The sequence below is a fragment of the Phyllostomus hastatus genome, unplaced genomic scaffold (genome assembly GCF_019186645.2).
Source record: "Phyllostomus hastatus isolate PE091 unplaced genomic scaffold, TTU_PhHast_1.1 phas_contig_283, whole genome shotgun sequence".
Taxonomy (NCBI): Eukaryota; Metazoa; Chordata; class Mammalia; order Chiroptera; family Phyllostomidae; genus Phyllostomus; species Phyllostomus hastatus.
This window is the reverse complement of record NW_025333833.1, coordinates 1,204,894-1,226,665: the sequence shown is the minus strand read 5'-3', so window position 1 is coordinate 1,226,665 and position 21,772 is coordinate 1,204,894. Positions and strand designations below refer to the sequence as shown.

Genomic DNA, 21,772 nt, shown 5'->3' with positions numbered 1-21,772 from the left:
AGAGAGGAGCAACAGCACGGCTTAGGTGGGCCGCCAGGCCCAGGCGGCTCGTGGTGCGACGTGGGGGAGAACCCAGCGTTGGGCCGCGGTCACGCCCCAAGCACAACTCCGTGGCACGCTTCGGCGGTTTTATGACTTAATGTACAGAGCCCCGCCACGCAAAAAGAAATCACGTTAATGAGCAGGGGGAGCAGGGACTTAACTACAGAACTAAACTAACCTAAATGATGCCCATTTAGGCAGAGCCGGGATTCTTTTTTTTTAAGTAGTTTAATCAAAGTGGAAATCTTAAACCCATAACACTGTCCTGGGCAATCAAAAGCGCAAAGCCAGCGCATGGGTTCACAGTTCCAGAAAATCTATGTCACCCCCACAGCCCAGGAGCAGCCCTGCCTCTCGGGCTGCGTGTGTTTTCAAATTTAATCCGTCCATGTGCTCGAATTCATTCCGCAGATTTCCCCGTATTCTCATAAACACAAGATGCTCGAAAGGTCTTCTGAGCAGAACTGGCAATTTATAAAATTTCAGTCCCCGAGTTAAAGAGTATGGAAATGCATTGCCAGGGGGCAGACATGCCCATATGGGGAGTAAATTCATTTCTCTGTGTTCACATCATGCCTCCTGCGCACACAGCGCTTATTTGCAGGTGTTGAAATTCAATTATTTACAATTAGGACCTTGCACCCATTGGGGGAAAAATAAATACAATTCTGCCTCTTAGATTAGCAGTTTACCTGGTTCTTGTGCGCTCTGCATTCAGAATGCACGTGAGGAACGAGACAATACCTTTCTCTTCATCTGACTGTGGGAGCACTTAGCAGAAAGACACTGTTTTGGAAACAGAACACTGATCGTATCAGCCCTCAGTCAAGGGAACTCTGTGTGCTAACTAAAATCAGTGTGCAAAGAGAAATGAAAGCCCCTGGCACTGAACATGCACGCGATTCTTTTTTAATCCCTTTGAAAGTTAAAAAAAAAAAATAGATACCCGTCTTGAAGAACAGAAACCAGAGCATGCCCTGTGTGCTCCACAGCAGAGGAGGCACCAGCTAAGACTACCAAACAAATACACACATTGTATCTAAAATACTCATGATTTACTTTGTAGAGGATAAACATATCGTAGGAAGGCGCAGCCGTGAAAGGAAAACCAGATCCAGCATTTGCCGAGCGGAGTTACACCGTGACCCGAAGAGAAAGCCTAGTGGTCATTTAGTTGTGAGGGGTGAAAAGAAGGGTGGGCGAGGCTTGAACGTATCCAAGATCTCTTTGGAGGGCCTTTTAAAACAGTTTTCATTAATTGTATTCTTATATATAGGCCCAAATGCAAAAAAAAAAAAAGGTAAAAAAAGAAAGAAAGGAAAAAGAAAAACAAAAGCAAGCCCAGGCAGCTTTCCTGAAACACTGCATGTCCGCAGCACCTCGCCGGGGGGTCGGAGAGCGAGCAGAGCCCTGAACCCCTGCTGTGCCCCGCTCTCGGCAGGGAGGCCAGTGGGAGAGGGGACCGCCGAGCCGCGGGTGTGCCTAGCCGCACAGAAAGGAGCGGGACTAAACACCAGGGAAGGGGAGAATGCCCAGGCTTCCCGGCCCCTTCCTTGCCACCAACTCATTACTAAGGCAGCTCACTGGCTCGTCTGAGTTTATCTTCCTGGAACAATGGAACAGGGAAATGGGTTCCGACTGAGAAGGAAATGCCCGTGGGAAAGCTTCCACCCACCCACCGGCTTTTCTTCAGAAAATAAAATTCTAAAAGAACACGGGTTAATTTTGGAAAACTTTCCCCTATTTACAAAAATGTAGGCTAGGTCCAGCCTTTGCACCTCTCCAAGTTTGCAAAGCCCGGTGAGCCTCAGCACTTCTGAGCTTACATGTTGCATGTGTGAGCCACCGAAATGAGAGTGGAAATCCCAACGCCCATGTTTTTAACTGCTCCTTCTCGTTCCTCAACTCAAATCCCAGTTTCCTGAAGACAAACATACATATAACGCCGCCTTTCCCACACAACCTCGTCACCCGAAGTACAGGGATCGTACGTGAGAGTGTGTGTCAACCTGCTGAGACTTCACAAAGCTGGGTAACTGCTAACACCTACGTGGTCACGACACTGTAAAAATTCTTCCTTTCGAGATGGGCCTTGGGCGAGCTGTTAGTGGCTTGCCAACGAGTCTGTGTTTTGTTTTGAAAGAGAATTTACCGTAAAATCCTGGAGTGGGGAACTAGATCCCTGGCGGTGGGTTAAGCTGAGAAGCCACACGGCTCATTTATGATGTCTCCCTTCTGACCGTCATGCCCTCCAGGACTGGGACACGTAAAATTCACATGTGCCTTCCTTTCTGTCTCGGTGCATTCTAAGTGGTCCTGAAAGTGGCATGGGGGGGAGGCATGCCTGCATTCTGTCCCCCACCCCTTTTTAAAGGACCACACGTCCCGTGCCGTGGAAGGTCAGTACACAGACTCAAACTGAGACAATAAAGTTGAACTAAATATCACAGTCTCTTAAAACTAACAAATACGTCTAAAAGCAAAATTACCTTTTCTATCTTCCCATCGGCTTTTTTGCGGGGGAAAAGAATTAAATGAGTATAAAGTATTTTCTGCAGAGTTGACAACTAGTAACAAAGAATTACCCTGCCCTTTTTTTTTTAAGGGAGCAGAAAAGAGAAGAGATAAAAATTTATTTTGGAGGAGAAAAAAATCAGGGAAGAAAATCAAAAGTCTGCGATGTAGGTAAGGAGTCCGTAAACCTGCAAAGCAAGTGTTGTTGGGACATTTTATTTTGTCGTGTCACGGGCCCCTCGCGGAGAAGACACGGAATCTGCCCACAACTTGCCAAGCGGCTCCGAGATACTTTTTTAAAGCCGCCGAAAGTGCGGCCGCCGGGCCGCGGCGGCGCTCCGCGAGCCGGGCGTGTGCGTGGGCGCGGGCGCGTGCCTCCGCGTCCCCACGCCCGCTCCCGCCCCGCACGGCCGCCGGGCCGGGCGACTCCGCCGGCGGCCGCCACGCGCCTTGGCCCGCACGGCTCCGCCATGGAGTTGCTCGGCGGAACGGGGAACGAGACAACAATTTAAAAGAAAGCGCCGTGTGGCTCCGCTTCCCATTGTTTCCCCCGGCGAGAGGCAGAAAAACAAAAACACCCAAGAAAGGGGAAGAAAAGGCGGCCGCTCACCTGGCCTGCGCCTCGTCCAAACTCTGGTCCGTGATGGTCATGATCTGCTGGAGGATGTCCCCGATGTCCTGCTTCCTGCCGCCCTCCCCCTCGGCGCCCGCGGCGCCGTCCTGCAAGTGCTGGGACAGGCCGGGGTGCCCGGCCATGCCGACCCCCGCGTGGGCGTGCATCAGCCTGGGCTGCTCGTCCATGTCCGCGCCGCGCCGCCCGGCCCGGCCCCGGCTCGTGCGCGCGGCCCCGGGCAGCTGCGGGCTCCGACCCGGCCGGCTGTCTCCGGATCCTTGGCAGGATAAACAGGGCAGGCGAAGAAGCGCCGAAGAAAAAAAAATCCCTTTGCCTCCCTCTTGGCAGGGCGGTGGGAGGATGGGGCGCGGGCGGGGGAGGGGGCGTGGAGGGGCGCGGGGCGCGGGCGGGGGCGGGCTGCCGGGGAGAAGGGTGTCGACTCCCGAAAAGCGAGGAAAACGAGCCCCCTTCCCCCTGGACGGAAGCGATCGGAGCTGGCCCCGGGCGCGCGCGGTCCGGCTCCTCGCAAGGCAGGAATGGGCTCCGGCGCGCGGATCGGCGGCTTAATCCCTTTGCAAACAGGCTCGGGTCGGGAGAAAGCAGCGCCAGGCAGGGGGCTGGCGAGGCAAACTTTCCCCCGCCCCCACCGGGCCGAACGGCCGCCGAGGGGTGGGCGAGCCCGAGCCCCAGCCCCCCGCCCGGCGGGCGCAGCGCGGCTCGCTCCTCCTCCGGCTCCGCAAACTCCGGCAGCCCCGCCGGCTCCTGCTTTTGTTTAGCTCGGGCTCCGGACTCCAGAAGCGCACACACAAAACCACAGCCGAGGAGGAGGGCGGGGGGGGGGGGGGGGGCGGGCGGGGGGGGAGGGGTGGAGGAGGGGGGCGGAGGACCGCGGGGGGAGGAGGAGAGGCCGGGCCACGCCCCCTCCTCCGATTGGCCCTCCGAGAGAAGGCGGGTCACGCCCCCCTCCGTGATTGGCCACCGGAGGGAAGACGGCCCCTCCTCCCCTGCTTGCCTGCCTGCACCTCCTCCCGGGCCTCCTTGGGCTCCTCCTCCCCGGCGCCCTGTCAATCAGGGTTCAGAGGTGGGCCGGGAAGGAGGCTGAGCGAGGCCCGGGCACCGGCCCTTAAAGGTGCCAGGGACCCTGGTCCGGCCTCGGCGGTCAGCGCCCAGGGTTCCTGCCCGCCTCTCGAAGGTGCTGTCCGTGGAGAGACGTGGCTCCGCTTCCACGCGAGCGGGTCACATTAACACGCGAGAACACCGAGCGTGGGGGGCCCCCAGCCCCGTTTTCCTCCGGCTGTGACGTGGCCGTTTGGAGCCGTCCGTCTGAGATCCCCAGACCTCCGGGAACCGCGGAGGCACCGGCCCGCCAGCGCCAGGTCGCCCTGCAACCGTCGAGCTCTGATGTCATCAATAACGATCTCCGATCGGTGGCAAGTGTAATAACAGATTTTCAAAAATCGCAGCAGAGCGCAGGAGCACGGAACGGTGGCATTTTTGTTGCATGAAAACTAAATTATGGAGTAGGAAACTAAATAACGCTGGAGAAGAAAAGACTAATAAATAAGTTCACAAAATGAAACCGGTTCAACCTGTCTCTCCCTTCCCCCTGGGGGAAATTAGTTATTTGGCTTAAATACGTAATAAAGAAATGCATTATCACAGTCTGGTTCTGGTTTTTAATATAGTCTAATAAGCATTATTAACTGGGATAAGAGGGGAACTGACATTTATTGAATGCCTACTATGCACCGAGTAATTTGCACGAGTTATTTTATTCAATACCCACGCTATCTCTGGGGTTACGGGCGCTGTTCCCACGGCACGGGGCGGGCGTCAGGACGGGGCAACGGCGGGTCCGGAAGGTGTCACAGGCGGAAATCAAACCCAAGTGCGTGCGCCCCGTCCGGGGCAGAGCTGCCGCCGCACGCCCGCCCCGGCCCCCTGACATGCGGGCGGTGTAGAACCTACGCTTGCACCTGCTGGCTGCCCACCGTGTTCGGAAAGCGACATAAGCGTCTGAAGGATACACGTGCCGACAAGATGACTCAAACTGAAGACAGGTAAGAAAGCATGGAAAAATTGAACAGGGTCAGGGAAAAAAAACCCCAGCAAGAACTCCACAGCTACGGCCCCACACCACTGCTCCAGGCAGACCACGAGTTGGCCTCCCATCGGCCCAGCGGGCGAGGGGAGAGGGGAATCGGCCTGGGAGCACAGCCCCCACAGCCCCGGGACGAGTGACTTAGGATAGCTAGAATATTCTGGAATATAGCACATGCTGCCATGTAGCCAGCCTTCTCCCTGGACAGCAGCCTAGCCAGAGGAACTGCCAGGTGCTTTGAGAGCCTCAAATAAAAAACGTTCTTCTTTTCATCAGTCCCCGCTCCTGCCAATCATGACGAAAAACAGGTTTGGCGAGATGAGGGGCACTTAGGAAAGGATTTCACAACAGCTCCCAACGCGCCACTTGGAGCTCATTGGCACGAGGGTGTGTAACGGGGGGTCATCGTCATGTTTACGATGTCATGTGACTGCATGACCACTGTTGTGCCCACACGCACACCCCGACTTGTAAACTGGGTTTTTAACCAACACTCATAAAGAGTTAAAAGCCGTATCCTCGAACCGCACGTCAATTGTAGTGAGTGTGAACGAGCATGTTCCTTACAACAATGAAGTTCTCACGTCTGAAAGCCTGAGAACGAGTGGACGCAGAGCCTGTAAGAATTCAGTCTGTGAGCACGTAATTCCAGCCGGAAGCCTGGCCGGAGTTCACCAGGCAAAGCATTGCAAAGCGTCCCACCCGTACCGAAGGTCATGGTCACCCAGGAACAGGTTAGTGGGGACATAAGAAATGTGTGCCACGATACTACTAGTGAAAATCGGGATTGATCGGGCGCTTTCCAATGATTATGTGCTATTATTTGCAAGGTGCTTTATTAATTTAACCACCACCATTGTCTGGCTTCCATATCTATGCTTTTAATTGTCACCCTTGGGAGGTACTGAAGGATGTTTCCAGATCCCATAAATGCCACAGGAGGGAGGGTCCTGCGCCTTCAGCTCCGTGTACGGATCGAGGTGGGGACCCAGTCGGACTCCGAGGTGGGTCTGATGGACACTCTGGGCCAGGAAGTGGGGCAAACGCGTCTGACGGGAGGGTGGGTCCCTCTCCAGGCACGATGGGAAAGACCAGAAAGGGGTGGCTGGGAGGACATGGAACCACCCACTCCCCCCCCCCGCCCCCGAGGGAAGGGGCCTGCTGCTTGTTTTAAGCTGGGGAACGTGCAAGTATGCCCTGGGAAGAGTTACCTGGTGGCCCGACATGAAATCTCCGGAGAGGGCAAAGCGAGGAGGGCGCACGGGCACCGTAGCCGAGGGACGTGTTCCGGGACGTGGCGACTGACGGCTGTGTGTGCGTGGGAAGGGTGCGGCGGCGAGAAGAGAGCGTGGGTTAGTCCTGTAGATACAACCTGTCGAGCCCGATCACTTCGGACCGAGGACATTACCACTTCGTTTGCACAACTTGAACCGCTTCCTCGTGAGGTTACCATCCCCGCTTTGCTGACGGAGAAACCGAGGTTCCCAGGAGTTCGACTACCTGACAACATGCGCATCCAAAACCCCTCTCATGTTTACTGCACTACAGACAGGGGAGGAAGTGGAGAGGAGAAACTGCCGCAGGTGAAAGAGGATTAGAGTTAGAATCTTCGATTCGCGCGCAGGAAGTTCTGAGAGTGGATTCCACCCCTTCTGGGTTGTGAGGGCGGGCCCCCGCGCCGCCCCGTCCCTGCGGCGCTCTGGTTCTAACGGACGTCTGGCAGACACGTGCCGGGAAAGCGCTCGGCGCTGGGAACCACCCTGTGTTCCTTCAGGGCAACAAAGGGAGCCCGCCGAACCAGGTTTCAGGGACACGAGTCTTCTTCCTCACAGCCTGACCAACCAGCACACTGGTTCTCAGTCTGACCTTGGTCTAATGCCTACAAGGTCACCTTGCCAGGTGTACCTCCAGGTCAGGATGCGGTTTACTCGGAGGATCCTCCCCCAGGCTCCACGAGAGGCCCACGAGCACGTACGCTCATCTTGGTTAACGGGTGATGGGCAGGGCGCAGGGAGGACGCACAGGGACCCCGGGGTGCTCCCCAGAGAGCACAGAGGTCACAGAGGCGGGGCCCCTGGCATGGCGGCAGAAATAAGCTCACTGCCACCCGGCCCGAGATCCTGTGAGTGGATGCCCATCTGTGTATGTTTACGAGTGTTTCTGGACTGGCTTCTCAATTTCCAGAACTCTCCTGCTTTCGTGGGGGAGAAGCCCTCCTCTGCCCCGAGGGGCAGGACCCGAGAGCGGGGCCGAGGACCCACCGGGGGTGGGGCGGTCGCCGGCCTCCCGTCCTCCGCTGCGCGAGGACCCGCAGCTCCCCCCCCCGGGGCTCTTCCTGGTTGTCCCCAGCGTCTCCATCGTGCGCTCCCTTGCCTCCCACCCCGCCTCCTGTCCCCTCCCGGCACGGCCCTGTGCGCTGGCCTGGCCAGGCAGCCCCTGAGCAGCGCAGGGCCCACCGTCCCCCGCACGGAGCCCTGGCGTGCGGTCTCAGGGCAGGGGTCGCGCCCCCCCCTTCCATCATGAGCCTGGGGAGTTCCGGGAACCCCTGGACATGACACCCGGCGGCACGTACGACTGCCCACTGTGCTCAGGGCCGTGCCCACGATGTTTACGAGAGACGTGAAGACCCGACGGAGGAACATTGCCCAGCCCTGGACAATCGGGCAAAGCAAACGGCGCAGCGGGCCCTGCATTGGTTGGCGCTTGGAAGCTGAGGTCTCTGAGTAGACGGATGCCTCCGCTTCCTCCAGGGCAGGCCACCGGGCCGGGGACAGCCCGCTGGGACTGGCCATTGAGTGACAGTCAACGTCAGGCCTAAAGAGCCGCAGGTACCCACCCTTGAAAGCTAATCCCACGGAAGGGGGCGGGGCTCTGTGGCGGAACACTGTGGCCATTGTCTTGTTTGGCACGGGCTGCCGCGCCGATTAGACAGTGGATTCCCCGATGTCACGGGGCTTGCGTTCTAGTGCAGGAGGCCGACTCCAGCTAAGGAGGAACTGTATGAGCTCAGGGGCTCGTACACACTCTGAAGGAAACAAAACAGGGCGATGTCACCTGGAGTCGGAGGGGCGGCACCCAGCAGGGTGGCTGGCGAAGGGCTTCCTCAGAGGCCGACGCCGGGGCTGAGCCTGAGTGGCGAGAAGCCAGGTGCGGGAAGAGCCTGGGACACCGGCGTCGGCGCAGTGGGGTGGGACAGAGAACCAGGGACTGGAGCATCATGAGCGAGAGAGAAAAGCAGACAAGGATGGGGTCGGTGAGGGTGGCAGAGGCAGACGGACCGTGGAGGTCCAGGCCACGGCAGGAGTTTGGCTTTCATATCGGACGCATGTGACACCCCCTGGAGGGACACTCCGCATCGGCCCAATGAGCATCTTTGGACGGCCCACGCACCGCAGCAGTAACATGCCGGGCCTGGCCCCCGCCTTCGGGACCGTGCGATTCCACCGAGGTTCAGATCAGGGAACGCAGCCACCGCACGCCACCGGAGGACGGCGCGTTTCATGGAGAAGAGGAAGTGGAAGGGGCTGCAGGGAGCGGCCTGGCCGCCACTGTCCACGGCGTGGTCGGGGAGGGCACGCCGAGAAGGGACATCCGGCTCTGACGTGCAAGGCCAGGAGCAGCCACGGGGGCCGGGCGGACGGAGTGGCCGAGAGCATGGCTCTGGGTCGGGAAGGGACGTGCCCAGGATGTTTGAGAGACAAGAAGTAAACCCAGGCTGGCAGAGGGGCCTGCAGTGCGAGCCCGAGGCCACGGGCAAGCTTGCTCCAGGGGAACCAAGCAGAAGGCCCCGGATGGAGGGTTTCAACAGGGTGTCCCCGTCTCTGCAGGCTGCGGTGACATCATCCAGCGGGCCGGGCGGCGGACGGACAGCACACACTTGTTTCTCACGGTCCTGGAGCTGGAAGTCCACGGTCAAGGTGTGGGTTCCGTGTCGGGCGAGGACTTCACATGGTGGGAGGGGCAGGGCACTCTGCAGGGTCTCCCACGAGGACACACATCTCGTTCCTGAAGGTTCCACCCCCACGACCTAAGCACACCCCCGGCTCTGGCCCCGACGCCTTCCCCGCGGGCATCAGAGTCCCCACACAGGAACTTGGGAGGCACAGATGTTCTGTCTGTGCAGAGGACACGTTGGCGGCGTGGGGCGGGGGGCGCGGGAGCAGAAGAATGTTCGGGAGGTGGTGCGGTGGCCCGCCGTGCACGACGGCCCCGCGGGTGAGTGTGTCACTGCTCTGGGCGTGGCGCCCCGGGACTGGATCCGGGGACTTCTCTGGGCAAAGCCAACAGGACTCACTGGACGCAGGGACCAACAGAGGCCACTCAGTAACCCGCCTCAATGTTCCCTGTCTTCCACCCCGGGCGTCCTTGCACTCGCACTGCCGCGCTCAGAGCTGACGAGAGCACTTCACCTCGCAGCTCAGATGAAACGTGGCCGTGAAACCCAGAGGCACTTACAGAGTCCCCAGAAGGGAGCTTTACCGAGGGAGTCCCCAAGGTCAAACCACGTGGATGACCCACGGCCATGTGCCAAACGACCCCCAAATGGGAGGTCACGGAACATGACCGTTTGTTTGTTCTTGCTCACAAGTCCACAGACCAGCTGGGCGGTTCTGCAGAACCGGGTCACGCTGGGCGGAACTCCACTGGGCTTGTAGGAGGGGGTGGGGGTGGGGGCCGGGCCCTGCCCGGGCCGAGACAGGCTCACTCGCGTGAGGGCTGGCTCCCTGTGCCGGGCCTCACGTTTCTTGTCAGCCCAGCTCACTCCTGCCTGCGTGGCTCCTGGGGTTCCAGAGGGAACCTGAAGGAGCACCATGTCTTCCGCAGCCTGACCTTGGACCTGGCCCAGTCGTCTCTTGACCACAGCGAGTCCTCTGGCCAGCTCAGAAGCAAGGGCTGGGAAACTGGCCCCCCAACACCAGGGGTCCCCAGACCCCCGCCTGTCAGGAACCAGGCCGAAAGTGAAGCCCCCCTGAGCTCCGCCTCCTGCCCTGCACGCCCCCATCTCCTGTCCACAGGCCCCTGCCGCCGAAAAGGTTGGGGACCGCTGCCCTGCACCACCTCTCTCTGCTAAAGATATTTATTTATTTACTGATTTATTTTTAGTGGGCGGAGGGAGGGAGCAAGAGAGGGAGAGAAACACCCATGTGCAAGAGATACACTGATCGGCTGCCTCTCGCACACTCCCAGCCAAGGACCTGGCCCGCAGCCCAGGCGTGTGCCCTGAGCCTGGAACTGGCGACCTTTGGGTCTGTGGGACACAGCCCAGTGCACTGTGCCGCACCGGTGAGGGCTGCCCCGTCTCTCGGTGACGGCAGCTACAAAGTCACAGCTCGGGGGGAGGGGGAGGGACTGGGACTGTCTGTGGCGTCGGGGACGGGACAGGTCCTGGACCCGGGCCTCTGGTGGCTCTCGCTCACCCTGCACATTGGGCACCACCGCCCCCCTGCCCCAGCCGGCAGGAGGCCGCCCGCTCCTCTGTGCCCGGCAAAGACCGGCAGACCCAGCGGGCTGCGCGCCCCGTGCTTCCCTCCTCCCTCCCACCTCACGACGTGTCCCGACAGCGGTGTGCCCGGCTGGGTAGCTGCATGGCATGGCTTCCTTGCCCTCGGGCCCGGTCGTGCGTCATTACTCCGGGCAAGGAGGTACAAGGATAGTGTCCTGGGTGGGACTCCTGGGACAGCAGTGTTTTAGCCCTTTCTAGCGCTAAAACACTGGCCTTTAGCTTCTCACTTGCTGCCTGGGGCGCAGGCCTACCGTCGGGAGATGAAAGAACCACTTTGGGGCCACGAGAAAGGTGCTTCTGTGGGCAGCCAAAAGGGAACCGGCAAGGGCCTGGACCCCCCGGGTCTCCGCGAAAACCGCCCTGGGCCTTGACCGCCCGCCTGCGGGTTTCCTGTTACGCGAGACCGCACGATTCCGTGTTTGCTGGAGTCATCGTCACCGCTGTCCCGACACTCGACACTCGCAGCCGACGCTCTCTGCACCCCCACAGCCGCCGAAGGGGGTCACGGGAGCCCAGGCCGACGCGAACAGTGCGCGTGACTCAGTGCGCGTGACTCAGAGAGGAAATAAAGAAGCCGTTTCCCCCTGGAGCAGAGATGGCGGCAGAATCGGCTGCTTGTCCCGGACCATCGACCCTGGTTGGGCACCCGGGGCGGGCAAGGCCCGGGAACCCCACTGAAGCGAGCTCGCCGGGCCGTCGCCCTGCGGACTGCGGCGGGCACTCCGAGAGACGGGCGTTCTGGGGAGAGAGTCTCGGGCTGGTACCCGCCCACGTTTCCCGGGACCGTCGCCCGCAAGGCCAGCCGGCAGCCGGCCACCCGCCTTCCCCTCCCGAGCGCCCTCCTCTGCTGTTTCTCTCCGCGCGAAGGCGTCTCCCCCAGCGCGTCTCCTCGGCCGGCAGAGGTTGCCCCCCCCCCTCCCGAGTGCTCCCGAGCGCGCCCCTCCAGCTCGGACCCTCCCGAGCTGCCCACCTTCTCAGGGCACCTTCGCCTGTCGCCTGGACGGCTGCGTCAGGCCCCCGCCCGCCAGAACGTCCCGTCCTCGTCCTCAGAGCACACTCCTGCGAGGCCGCGCTCCTGAACGCCCGTCTGTCCTGCTGCCCCTCCGCTCCAGGCAGCAGAGCCTGCGTGTGGGGGGCATCTGAACACGCCTGCTCGGCACATGTGCACTTCCGGCGTCTCCCCCCCCCGCAGGTGCAGGGCGTCTCCAGTGCCGTGTCCCTCCCACCCCCTTGGCATGGGCGCCTGCCCCCCCCCACCCCCGAGGGAGCCGCGCCCTCTCGCAGCTCTGCAAGCCGGTAGGGGCTCCCCAGGGGGGTCTCCCTGTCTCCTCTCACCGGTTAAGCCCAGCTCACCTTCCTTCCCGACTTCCCTGGGCAAAACGAATTATTCGTGCTTCAGGGCGCCCCGCACACGGTCCCTGCCACGGCCCGCCAGTGGGCTGACTGCGCGCCAGTGGGCTGACTGCGCGCACGCTGAGGGGGCGTCCCTGCGCACCCGTGAAGGATGGAGGGGCCAGTTCACCTTACGGACTCCTTCTTTTCTCCCTCTTATTTCTCCCAACTAACACAAAGTGGAGCCCACATCTTCATGTACAGAGGGAAGTATTTCCAGACAATTATTTTGGGGGAAGGATTCATGTTTCCCAGAGAAACTCGACTTAGGGTTACGAAGGCTCCTTAGGTCCTTTCCAGCTCCAATTCTATGCAGCTAGCTTTTAAAAAAATCTCAATTATACGCCCTGGCAGGGGTAGCTCAGTGGATTGAGCGCAGGCTGCCAACCAAAGCATCGCAGGTTCGATTCCCAGTCAGGGCACATGCCTGGGTTGCAGGCCACAGCCCCCAGCAACCACACACTGATGTTTCTCTCTCTGTCTCCCTCCCTTCCCTCTCTAAAAATAAATAAATAAAATTTTTTAAAAAATAATTGGCTACATTTACAGTGGTTCACATACTTAAAAAAATCTCAATTAGACAACTAATTTCCCTTTATTTGTATCTATATGTAGATAAAAAGGGAATCGAAACCAGTGAACTTGACCTTCCTGAAGCAGCACCTGGGCTTCCAGCAAACGTCAAGGCAGCACGAGGTAGCTCAGCCGGCTAAGTGAGACGGTGAGATGACGGGAAACTCCGTTTCTCCTCATTGCATCGCATGCTATACGGCGAGCGTCAACTATCTAAGTCAACACAGTATCTCTCTTCCATCGACACTGCCTGCCTACGTTGGCTGGGACAGACTCGTTGTTGCAGTGACGCGTCCCCAAATTATCAGGAAACCGAAAACAAGAGATCACACCCCAGACGGGGCAGAGAAGACAGCGGAGCCCTCATTCAGGATTCTGGCTGGACTTGGCCTTCCCTCCTGGGCCAGTCAGGGGTGAAGTGTCGACGGCAGTGTGACACTCGGACGCACAATGCCCTGTGGCCTCCGGAGTGAAGGCGGTCCCTCCGGCATCCGTGCGAGTGCGGGGAAGCTCACGCTTTATTCTGGAGGATTATTCACTAACAGAGGAACTGAAATTTGTTTTGTTCTTTCACGATAAAGCAACACCTGTCACACCCAGGGAGGCAAGAGGGGCTGCAGGCTGAGTCCCGTCACCAGTGACCGGTGACGTCATCAACCGTGCCTACGCGATGGACGCTTGCTGACACCCCAGGAGACAGGGTTGGAGGCCTGCCAGGCTGGTGAGCCCACGCGGGTGCACCTGGAGGGGGCGTGGAAGCTCCCGGCACTCCTGTTGCTGGTGCCTTGCCTCAGGCACCCTTTTCACTTGGCTGTTTCTGGGTTGCACGCTGTGTACTGAACCAGAAACAGTAAGTAAGGTGTCTTCGAGAGTCCTGTGAGCTGTTCTGGCAAACTGTCACACCCCAGGAGGGTTGTGGGAGCCCCTGATATGAAAGGCGGTCAGTCAGAAGTCCAGGAGGCCGGGGGTCCAAAGCGGGGTCAGTCTTGCCTGACAGAGCCATTACCTTGGGGGTCTGATGCTAGTTAGCTCCAGGCCCAGAGTGGCTCAGCATTGCCTTAAATTATACGACACCCACCGGTGTTGGAGAATTGGTTAGTGTGGGGGAAAACCCTCACACATCTGGTGTCAGAGGAGTTTTGTGGGTAGAAACAGGTCTGAGTTGGGACACGACAGAATCAATGCTGGCCGGAAGTCAGGGGGCCGTCTGACGCCCTTACACGCTGAGACCCTCACGCACGTCTGCTCACCTAGCCTGTGTGTTCTGTGTCTTATTACCGTGGCAACAAGGAAGTCCTTACACTCGTGGTAAGGCAAACAGTAAGGGGGAGGGGGGGATTGGCAGTTCCTGGTGACAATGTGTGACTTTCTTTATTGGTAAGACAAAACCTTTCTCAGAAACCCCCAACGGACTTCAGCTTAACAGGACTAGTCAGAAGTGGTCATGTGACCACCCCTAGCTGCAAGGGAGGCGGAAACACAGTTGTCGCTGTGGCTAAGCAAATCATGATGCATCTCCCGGCACTGGTATCTCATGGTCACCAAGTCAGGATTTTCTTAGCACAGAGAAAGCGGGGGTGGGGATGGAAATGGAGAGACAGCCACAGGTCCCTTCTGCTGACGGGCTCTCTAGTTTTTAAGTCCCAGGAAGTGGGATACCTCGAACTCTCCAAGGTTTCCATGACAACATTAGAGTTTTGCCCTCGGCTTGGAAATGTCCCCGATACCTGCAGCCACCTGGGGAAACTAATCCCAGCCAAGAATCCCTCGACTGGTCCCGTCCTCAGGCACTAATCTCTGTTATTTCCAGCAGCCGGCAAAGTGTCTGCCTTACGATGTATTTCAGTGCATGTTTAATGAATGTGCAGGCCAATTCTTAGAATCTCTGAAAATTCTGGGATTGTTAGAAGGCGGCAGCTCATTCTCAAATCATCATAGATCAAGGCCCTGGGGTGGGTGCCAAGAGTCCTTCTGGTTACCTGAGGAGTGACCCAAAAGGCAGGACATTTTCTGGTTCTTACAGGCGAACAATACGCAAATCCACAGGTGTGCCTTTCTGCAAACGATGAAGGACCGCTTCCCAGTAATGTGCTGTATGCGACTCATGAAGGGTATTGAAATTGGTGCATCTCCAGAGCTCACTGATGCCCACACTATTGAAGAGACTGAGGGCCACCCTCTGATTGATGTGGTAATTATTGCATTTGAACCCAGGCAAGTGTTTGGAATTCTAACAGATTTCCATAAGGACTGCTTGACGTAAGTGCATCATATCTTTTTTTTTTAAGATTTTATTTATTTATTTTCAGAGAGGGAAGGGAGGGAGAGAGAGAGAGAGAGAAACATCCATGTGCGGTTGCTGGGGGTCATGGCCTGCAACCCAGGCATGTGCCCTGATTGGGAATTGAACCTGCGACACTTTGGTTCGCAGCCCGCGCTCCATCCACTGAGCTACGCCAGCCGGGGCTCAGTGCATCGTATCTTAAAAGAGATGTGTCTGCACAGAAAACCCTTGGCGTAGGTCATGAGAACAGTACACGTGCAGCTTCCAGCGGCAGGCTGTCCTCCGGGGCCGCCCCCCGGGAGCGCTGCCCGCCCTCTTTCCCTGCCGGGACCCCGCTGCCCAGAACCAGCAGGAGCCAGCAGGGCTCACGGACCCTTCCGGTGTGTTGAGAGCACTTCCACCCTGGGCGGGTGGCTCCGTGGACTGAGCGCCGGACACCCACGGAAGGCGCACTGGGCGATTCCGTCGGGGCACGTGTCTGGGTTTCGGGCCGGGGCCCTGGCTGAGGGCGTGCGAGAGGCACCGGACTGGTGTTTGGGCCTCTCTCGCACGTCCGTGTCTCTTCCCCCTTTCTCCCCCCCCTCCCCTCCCCTCTCCCTAAAATTAGTAAAAAAATCTTACTGAAAAGTACTTCCTCGTTTCTAAGTAGCACACTTAGACTGAACTCACTGACTTTCTCCGCTACTTTCCTGCTACGCTGTGTTTCAGGCACTGCCCTTCGGTGCTGGGGAATTTCCCTGGGTGATTTTGGCGACACTGGGATTGGGAATAGGAAACACACATGGGCTTTGTCCTCCTTCCTGCCACAGAGCTCCTGCACCCCCTGGATTTTCCCGGTGATAAGAGCTATAAAAGTGAAAGTGCAAAGAAGTGTCTTTTGTTATTTTCGTAAATAGCCTACTTCGACTGCACACGTTTGGAAAGTCCCTGGGGCTGGAAAGGGGCTGGTTGTCAGGGAAACGAACCAGGCACTGGGGGGGAGCTGGGACTTCCAGTCCTACCTCTGTACCTCCGGGGAGGGCAGGGGGGCTGGAGATGGCCTTCACCTCCAGGGGCCAACGGTGTGAGGGACCGTGCCTGCACAGCGAGGCCTTCAGGGAACCCTAGCCAGAGGGCTTGAGGAGTCTCCAGGCCGGGGCACGTGGGGAGGTGCCGGGCGGGGAGCACCCGCACTGGGCGCGGCATCTCTCCCGCGGACCCTGCCCTAGTAGGCGTCTCTTCCTCCTGGCTGTCCTCACATCCTGCCCTTTTATAAGACACTGGGCCCCAGGAAGTGAGCTCTTTTGCTGAGTTCCCCGGGCTGGTCCCGAGTCCTGGGAATCCTGATGTACAGCCAGTCCCCCGAAGCGCAGGTGACAACCGGGGGCTTGTGACTGGCGTCTGAGTGGACGCCAGCCTGCAGGGCTGAGCCCTTGGCCTGCGGGATCTGCCGCTCACGGAGGCAGACGGTGTCCGAGTGGAGCTGGACTGCCCGACACCCTGCTGGCGTCGGAGAGTCAGAGGACGGGATGGTGGGGGGACCCCCATCTGGTGGCCAGAAGTACTGACTATGGAGAGAAGAAATAAACTTTTCCTTTTAGTTTGTAAAATAATTCTTCCAGATTTTAAAATAACTTCAGACATTATTCTCTCTCTGTAAAACTTGTATTGTGTGCTACACCTCCTGGGTTAAGCCTCCAGCTTTTTCCCTGCATAGATTCTGTTTCGCTTATTTGTTTGTTCTACCTTTCGGGGTGGGGGGGTTCTTTAACTTACTTTCCCAAGCCTTCTACCTGACTTCTCATTTCTGTTACATCTTTAATCCCTACGTTTCTCATTCTCCACTCCTCTTCTGCAGTGCATTTTCCCCATCTTGTAGAATACCTTGTCTTACGCTCTGCAGCGACGAGGTGAAGCAGGGGCTGGTTTAGGCGTGTGTTCTACGAGCCGTCTCGCTGCCCAGCCCCCCTCTGCGTGGGTTTGCATTGGCCCCTGCTGTCTGCACCCGTCTGTCCTCCGGGGTCCGGGGCCCTCGTCCCTCCGCCTGCGCCCCCGGAGACTGTGAGGGGCGGCTGCCCACGGCTGCCTTTCAGGCGACAGAGAACCAGGCCCGTCCCCAGTCCTTTGGTTGGAAACTCCGAGGTGGATGGTTCTGCCGAGCTGAGGGCAGGTCCGCTTCCCCGAGAACCGAGAACCGTCCCTCGCCTTCAGTCTGGGGACGCGTGCTCCCGGCCGGCCGGCATTCTGGGAGGCGGGCAGGGGAGGCAGCCGGGTCTCTCCCTGGGTGTGCGCAGAGCCCTCGCCTGTCTTCCTCAGGGATGGGAGACGGCATCCTTGCGGGTGGCCGGTGTCCTGGCGCATGACCCCGCCCAGGGCTGAGGAGCCCGAGGGTGTCGTCTGGGAGGGGGACGGAGGCGCCTCGCTGTCCCATACATGCCCTGCTGTGGCGGGGGCGTCCTCCGACACTGCCCGACGAAGTGGGCGTTAGCGCTGGCCCCGGGCTGGCCCGGCCAGGCCGTGGCATGTCCACTTTGATGAACTGATTTCCGTTTAAGCAGCCACAGGTGGCCAGCGGCCACTCGACTGGAAGGCACAGACCCTCTGGCCACAGTGCCTCCTTCCGGAGGAGTTTAAACACACCCTCACCCCAGCTGTCCGTGCCGCCTTCCGGGGTGACCGATGCCGTCCACCCCGAGTCTGCTCTGGCTCCTGGGAGGAACACCGCCCGCCTGTAGCTGCGCTGCGCGGCCCGTCCCCGCCACACCCAGGGCCTCCGGCAGCGGGTCAGGTGGCGGGGATGGTGCCGCACAGCGCCCACGAGGACATGGCCATCGTCCACGCGCTGACCCGTCCACCCGCCGCCGTCTGCAGCACCATCCCTGCCCTCGCTGTTGGTCGCACCCTTCCCGCCTCTGTCCCCCCTTCCTGCGGGGTCGGCACGGGCTCTGGAGACGACCCCGGGACCCAGGCTGCCCTCGTCCCGCTGCTCCCGTCCTGCTGCTCAGACGACTCGCCCGCCCCGGCCGGGCCGCTCCGGCCGCTGCAGCACCGTCCACACGCCGAGGCTGCGGGTCTGGCCGAGCCCCAGCCGGGGGCTGCGCAGGACTCCACCGGTGAACGCATCAACAAATGAAAAAAATCAATCTGACGTCAATCAGTAAAAAAATTTTTTGAAAAATAATTTGACCCCAAAAAACAACTTGCTCCCTGATTAGGCCTCATTGCCGGGTGGGTCGCGGGCGCCTCCAGAGTCCCTGCCTGTGTGTGGGGGGGGGACGCCCGGGGGCAGGTGCTGGTGCTGAGCGGGTGCAGCAGACGGATTTCCCAGAGACACGCTGCCTGTCTGGGTGAGCGAACGGGGCGGGGGGGAGGGGGGCCGACGGGACCCGAGGGCCCGAGCGTGTCCCAGGCCGCACCCCGCACTCTCCCGCTACTGAGTGCGGCGTCTTATCATGCCTACATTGCACCAGAGAAATATAATTGTATTGACATTGTGCAGTAGAAATGTAATTCTATTGTATAATATATAGTATGTCAATATGTTAATTATTATACTGTAGAATTGTTATATTTTAAACTTCTGGATGTTATTCACTAGTAAACTATAAAATCCATGACGTGCATTGTGAACACAATTTTTTAGAAATAAGAAAATTATCACGTTCACCAGGAAACGTTGAACTTTCTCTAAACAAGACTTCTCTGTGTGTGTGTACGTGGACGAACTGGGTCGGGACGCAGGCGTAATTCTCACTGTGGGTCGTGTTCAAAAACGCCCCGACGTCACCGGCTTCCTCAGCGTCACAGACTGCGAAGATTTGTGTCCACGGCCTCTCCGGCGCGGGGTGTTTTTAAGTGCAGTCCCACCTCGGTGCTCGTCGGCTTCAGGACTGGTCCAACCCTGTACCCGTCGCGTTTGGACGAGAAAAAGACGTTTCAGCGCTTGGCTCTTGCTCCTTGCACTCGTAGGAGGCGCGACTCCGCCCCGCGGGAGGAACGCTGCATCGCTTGCACTGGCTCGGGACGCGGGACGCGTGGGTCTCGGCCTCGCTGCGAGCTCCCTCCGGAGCGGCTGACGCCCAGCACCGAGGCGCCCCCGCTGCGGCTGGGCCTGGGGGCCCGGGGCACTGCAGACGCAGCGGGGAAGCATCCGAGCCTTCACTGCGGGGGGGGGGGGGGGCAGGGGGAGAGGCAGACAGAGTGTTCCTGGAAGGTTCCTCCACGTCGGCCCTGCCTGGCTCTCGTCGAACTGGTTCTCCTCACAGGAGAGGAGAATGGGCGAGCACAGACACCGACAAGAAATGACGAGACTTTGACTGTTTTAGACCCGTGACTCGTTAGTTATTTATTGAATCGGGAATGACGCACATACATAGTTACATTTAAAGGTAGAAAACAGCATGTGGTTGAAAATCTTCCTCCCGCCCCTACTCTCCTGCAGCCCGTCCTGAGTGGAAACTAGTCTTCCGGGATTCCTATGTACATACTCTAACATATATGCTGTTTTTGACACACTAGGAAAGCGGGTACATGCTCTTCCCTCTTTTCACACACGGCAGCATTGCATACACCTGCTCTGAGCTTTGCCACTTTCACGCAGCCGTACATAGTTCAGATTATTCTATGCCGGTGCACACCCTTGCCCCGCTTTCATGGCCAGGTGGCACTCCACCGTCTGCGTAAACCGCACCTGGCCTGACTGGTCTCCTGTCGCCAGGCAGCTGGGCTGTGTTAACTTAATTTTGAAAATAACCAGCGGTGGTGGGAATGACCAGTTTTTACACAAGTCATTATGCATGCATGCCCAGGTATCTGTAGGGCCGCTCCTAAATTCGGAACGGCCGGGTCGAAGATATTTCTCATCTGGAGAGATGCCGCCGCGTTCCACCGCCCTCCCTGGTGGTCCTGCCGCCTTCTAACTTCGCCGTCGGTGTCACCGAACTCTCGGTGTCTGAGAGTCTCCACGTCCGCCCCCTCGCCAAACCAAGGGCACCGCAACCTTTACGACCTGCGCCACCCTGACAGGCGACAGGCGAGGGAGCGCCTCGGTGCCGACCTCGCTTCCGTCTCAGCGCCCAGACTGAGCCCTGCGGCTCGGGCGGAGCCGCCTGCCTTTCTCTCTAACCAAGCTGTTTGCCGGCACGCTCGGCCCGCCTCCCCTTGGACCACTGCCGATTAGTCCAGATGCCAGGAGGTGTTCACGTACCAGAGAGATCGGTCTTCCGTGTTCTGGTTTGCCGGTTTTGTCGTCTGTCATTTAGCTTTACTTATTTTATTGATTTATTTTTTGCCATACATTTTTTTTAGTCCTCTGTCCTCCAGTCCAGCAGTGTTTTATCTGGGGGTGTCTTGGTTTGGGGGAAAGTCCGCAGGCTTCCGCGGGGAGGGCACGAGCGTCGCTCCGTTCCTTGAGGGTTGGTTTGTCTCCCTGAGTGTGTCTGAGAGACGGATCTAACTCGACATTTCCCAGGTCGGCACTGAGTTGCTCCACATATGATAAGACGGTCTCAAAATGTATAAGAAAAATGCTTTACAAACTGCAGGAGAAATAAATAACCAAATTCACGATCTCAGGCAGGCATTTTTAACACATTCCCCTTAATAAATGATAGGTCGGATATTTTAAAAGCCGAATAAAGTGGATAAATTCCTAGCAAGACCGATGGAGAGACAAAGGAAGGAGACAATTAGGAGTTTAAAAGCGCTACCAACATAGAATCCGTAGCGACTAAAAGAGAAGAGGAGGATATTGTGAACAAAGTAGCCAATAGTGCAGTGACGATTCTCTACTAAATCAAACTTACTAATGGCCACGGAAATGGAGAAAAGGTGCATGATCCTACAGCCGTTACAGAAACGCAGTCTGCAGCAACTTTTCCACAGAAGATGATCCGGGCCCGGAAAGACAAGACAGGCTTCACTGTCGTGTTTCCACGTGACAATGACGGAGCGAAGGGCGTCGTTCTCACCCGCGCTCTTCTGGAGAACTGGGGACGGGGGGGGCGGGGGGGCATAAACACGTCCTTGGCACTGAACGTCAGCGCCAATAAGCCACAAGGTCATTGTAAGAAAGAAAAATGAGAGCCCTGTCTCTTTCAGGAACAGAGACACAGAAACCCTAACAATTAAAAAAAAATACTATCAGCAAACCAAATCCTTCAACATGGAGAAAGGGTATACATGACGACGGAGTTGAGTTTATTTGTTAATACGGGTTGGTGTTGATTAAAACATCCATACATTTGGATATATTAGCAGAAGAAAGGATAAAGTAATAATACTAATGGAATACATGCAGTCAAAGCATGCAACAGACCAACAATCGTTCACGATAGAAAGCCACTTGTAAACTAGGACTGTGAAGGAACATTCTTAGTCTGTCAGAGGCTGTCTGTAAGAACCCTACAGAAGACATGAATCTTTTTTTTTAAGATTTTATTTATTTATTTTCAGAGAGGAAAGGGAGGGAGAGAGAGAGAGAGAGAAACATCAATGTGCGGTCGCTGGGGGCCGTGGCCTGCAACCCAGGCATGTACCCTGACTGGGAGTCAAACCTGCGACACTTTGGTTCGCAGCCCGCGCTCAATCCACTGAGCTACGCCAGCCAGGGCTAGGAGACGTGAATCTTAATGACTACGTGTTGAAAACACTTTCTCTGAGATCCAGAACAAGACCAGGATGCCCAATGCCCAGACTAATACTCTTTTGGCCAGCGGTTCCCTCGGGGGCGTGAAGGAAGGGAGAATAGACACATGCAGGGACGTAAGGAAC

The 21,772-nt window shown here is 57.8% G+C and overlaps 1 protein-coding gene across 2 annotated transcripts in view; it reads right to left on the bottom strand.

Moving 5' to 3' along the window:
- Positions 1 to 3,539, bottom strand: part of PBX1 (PBX homeobox 1) — a 179,457-nt gene extending 175,918 nt beyond the window's left edge. For both annotated transcript variants that reach the window (XM_045838533.1, XM_045838534.1), the window contains exon 1: positions 3,167 to 3,539. In XM_045838533.1, the coding sequence (XP_045694489.1) occupies positions 3,167 to 3,357 (191 nt within the window). In that variant the 5' untranslated portion in view covers positions 3,358 to 3,539. The remainder of the gene's footprint in view (positions 1 to 3,166) is intronic.
- Positions 3,540 to 21,772: the final 18,233 nt, after the last annotated feature.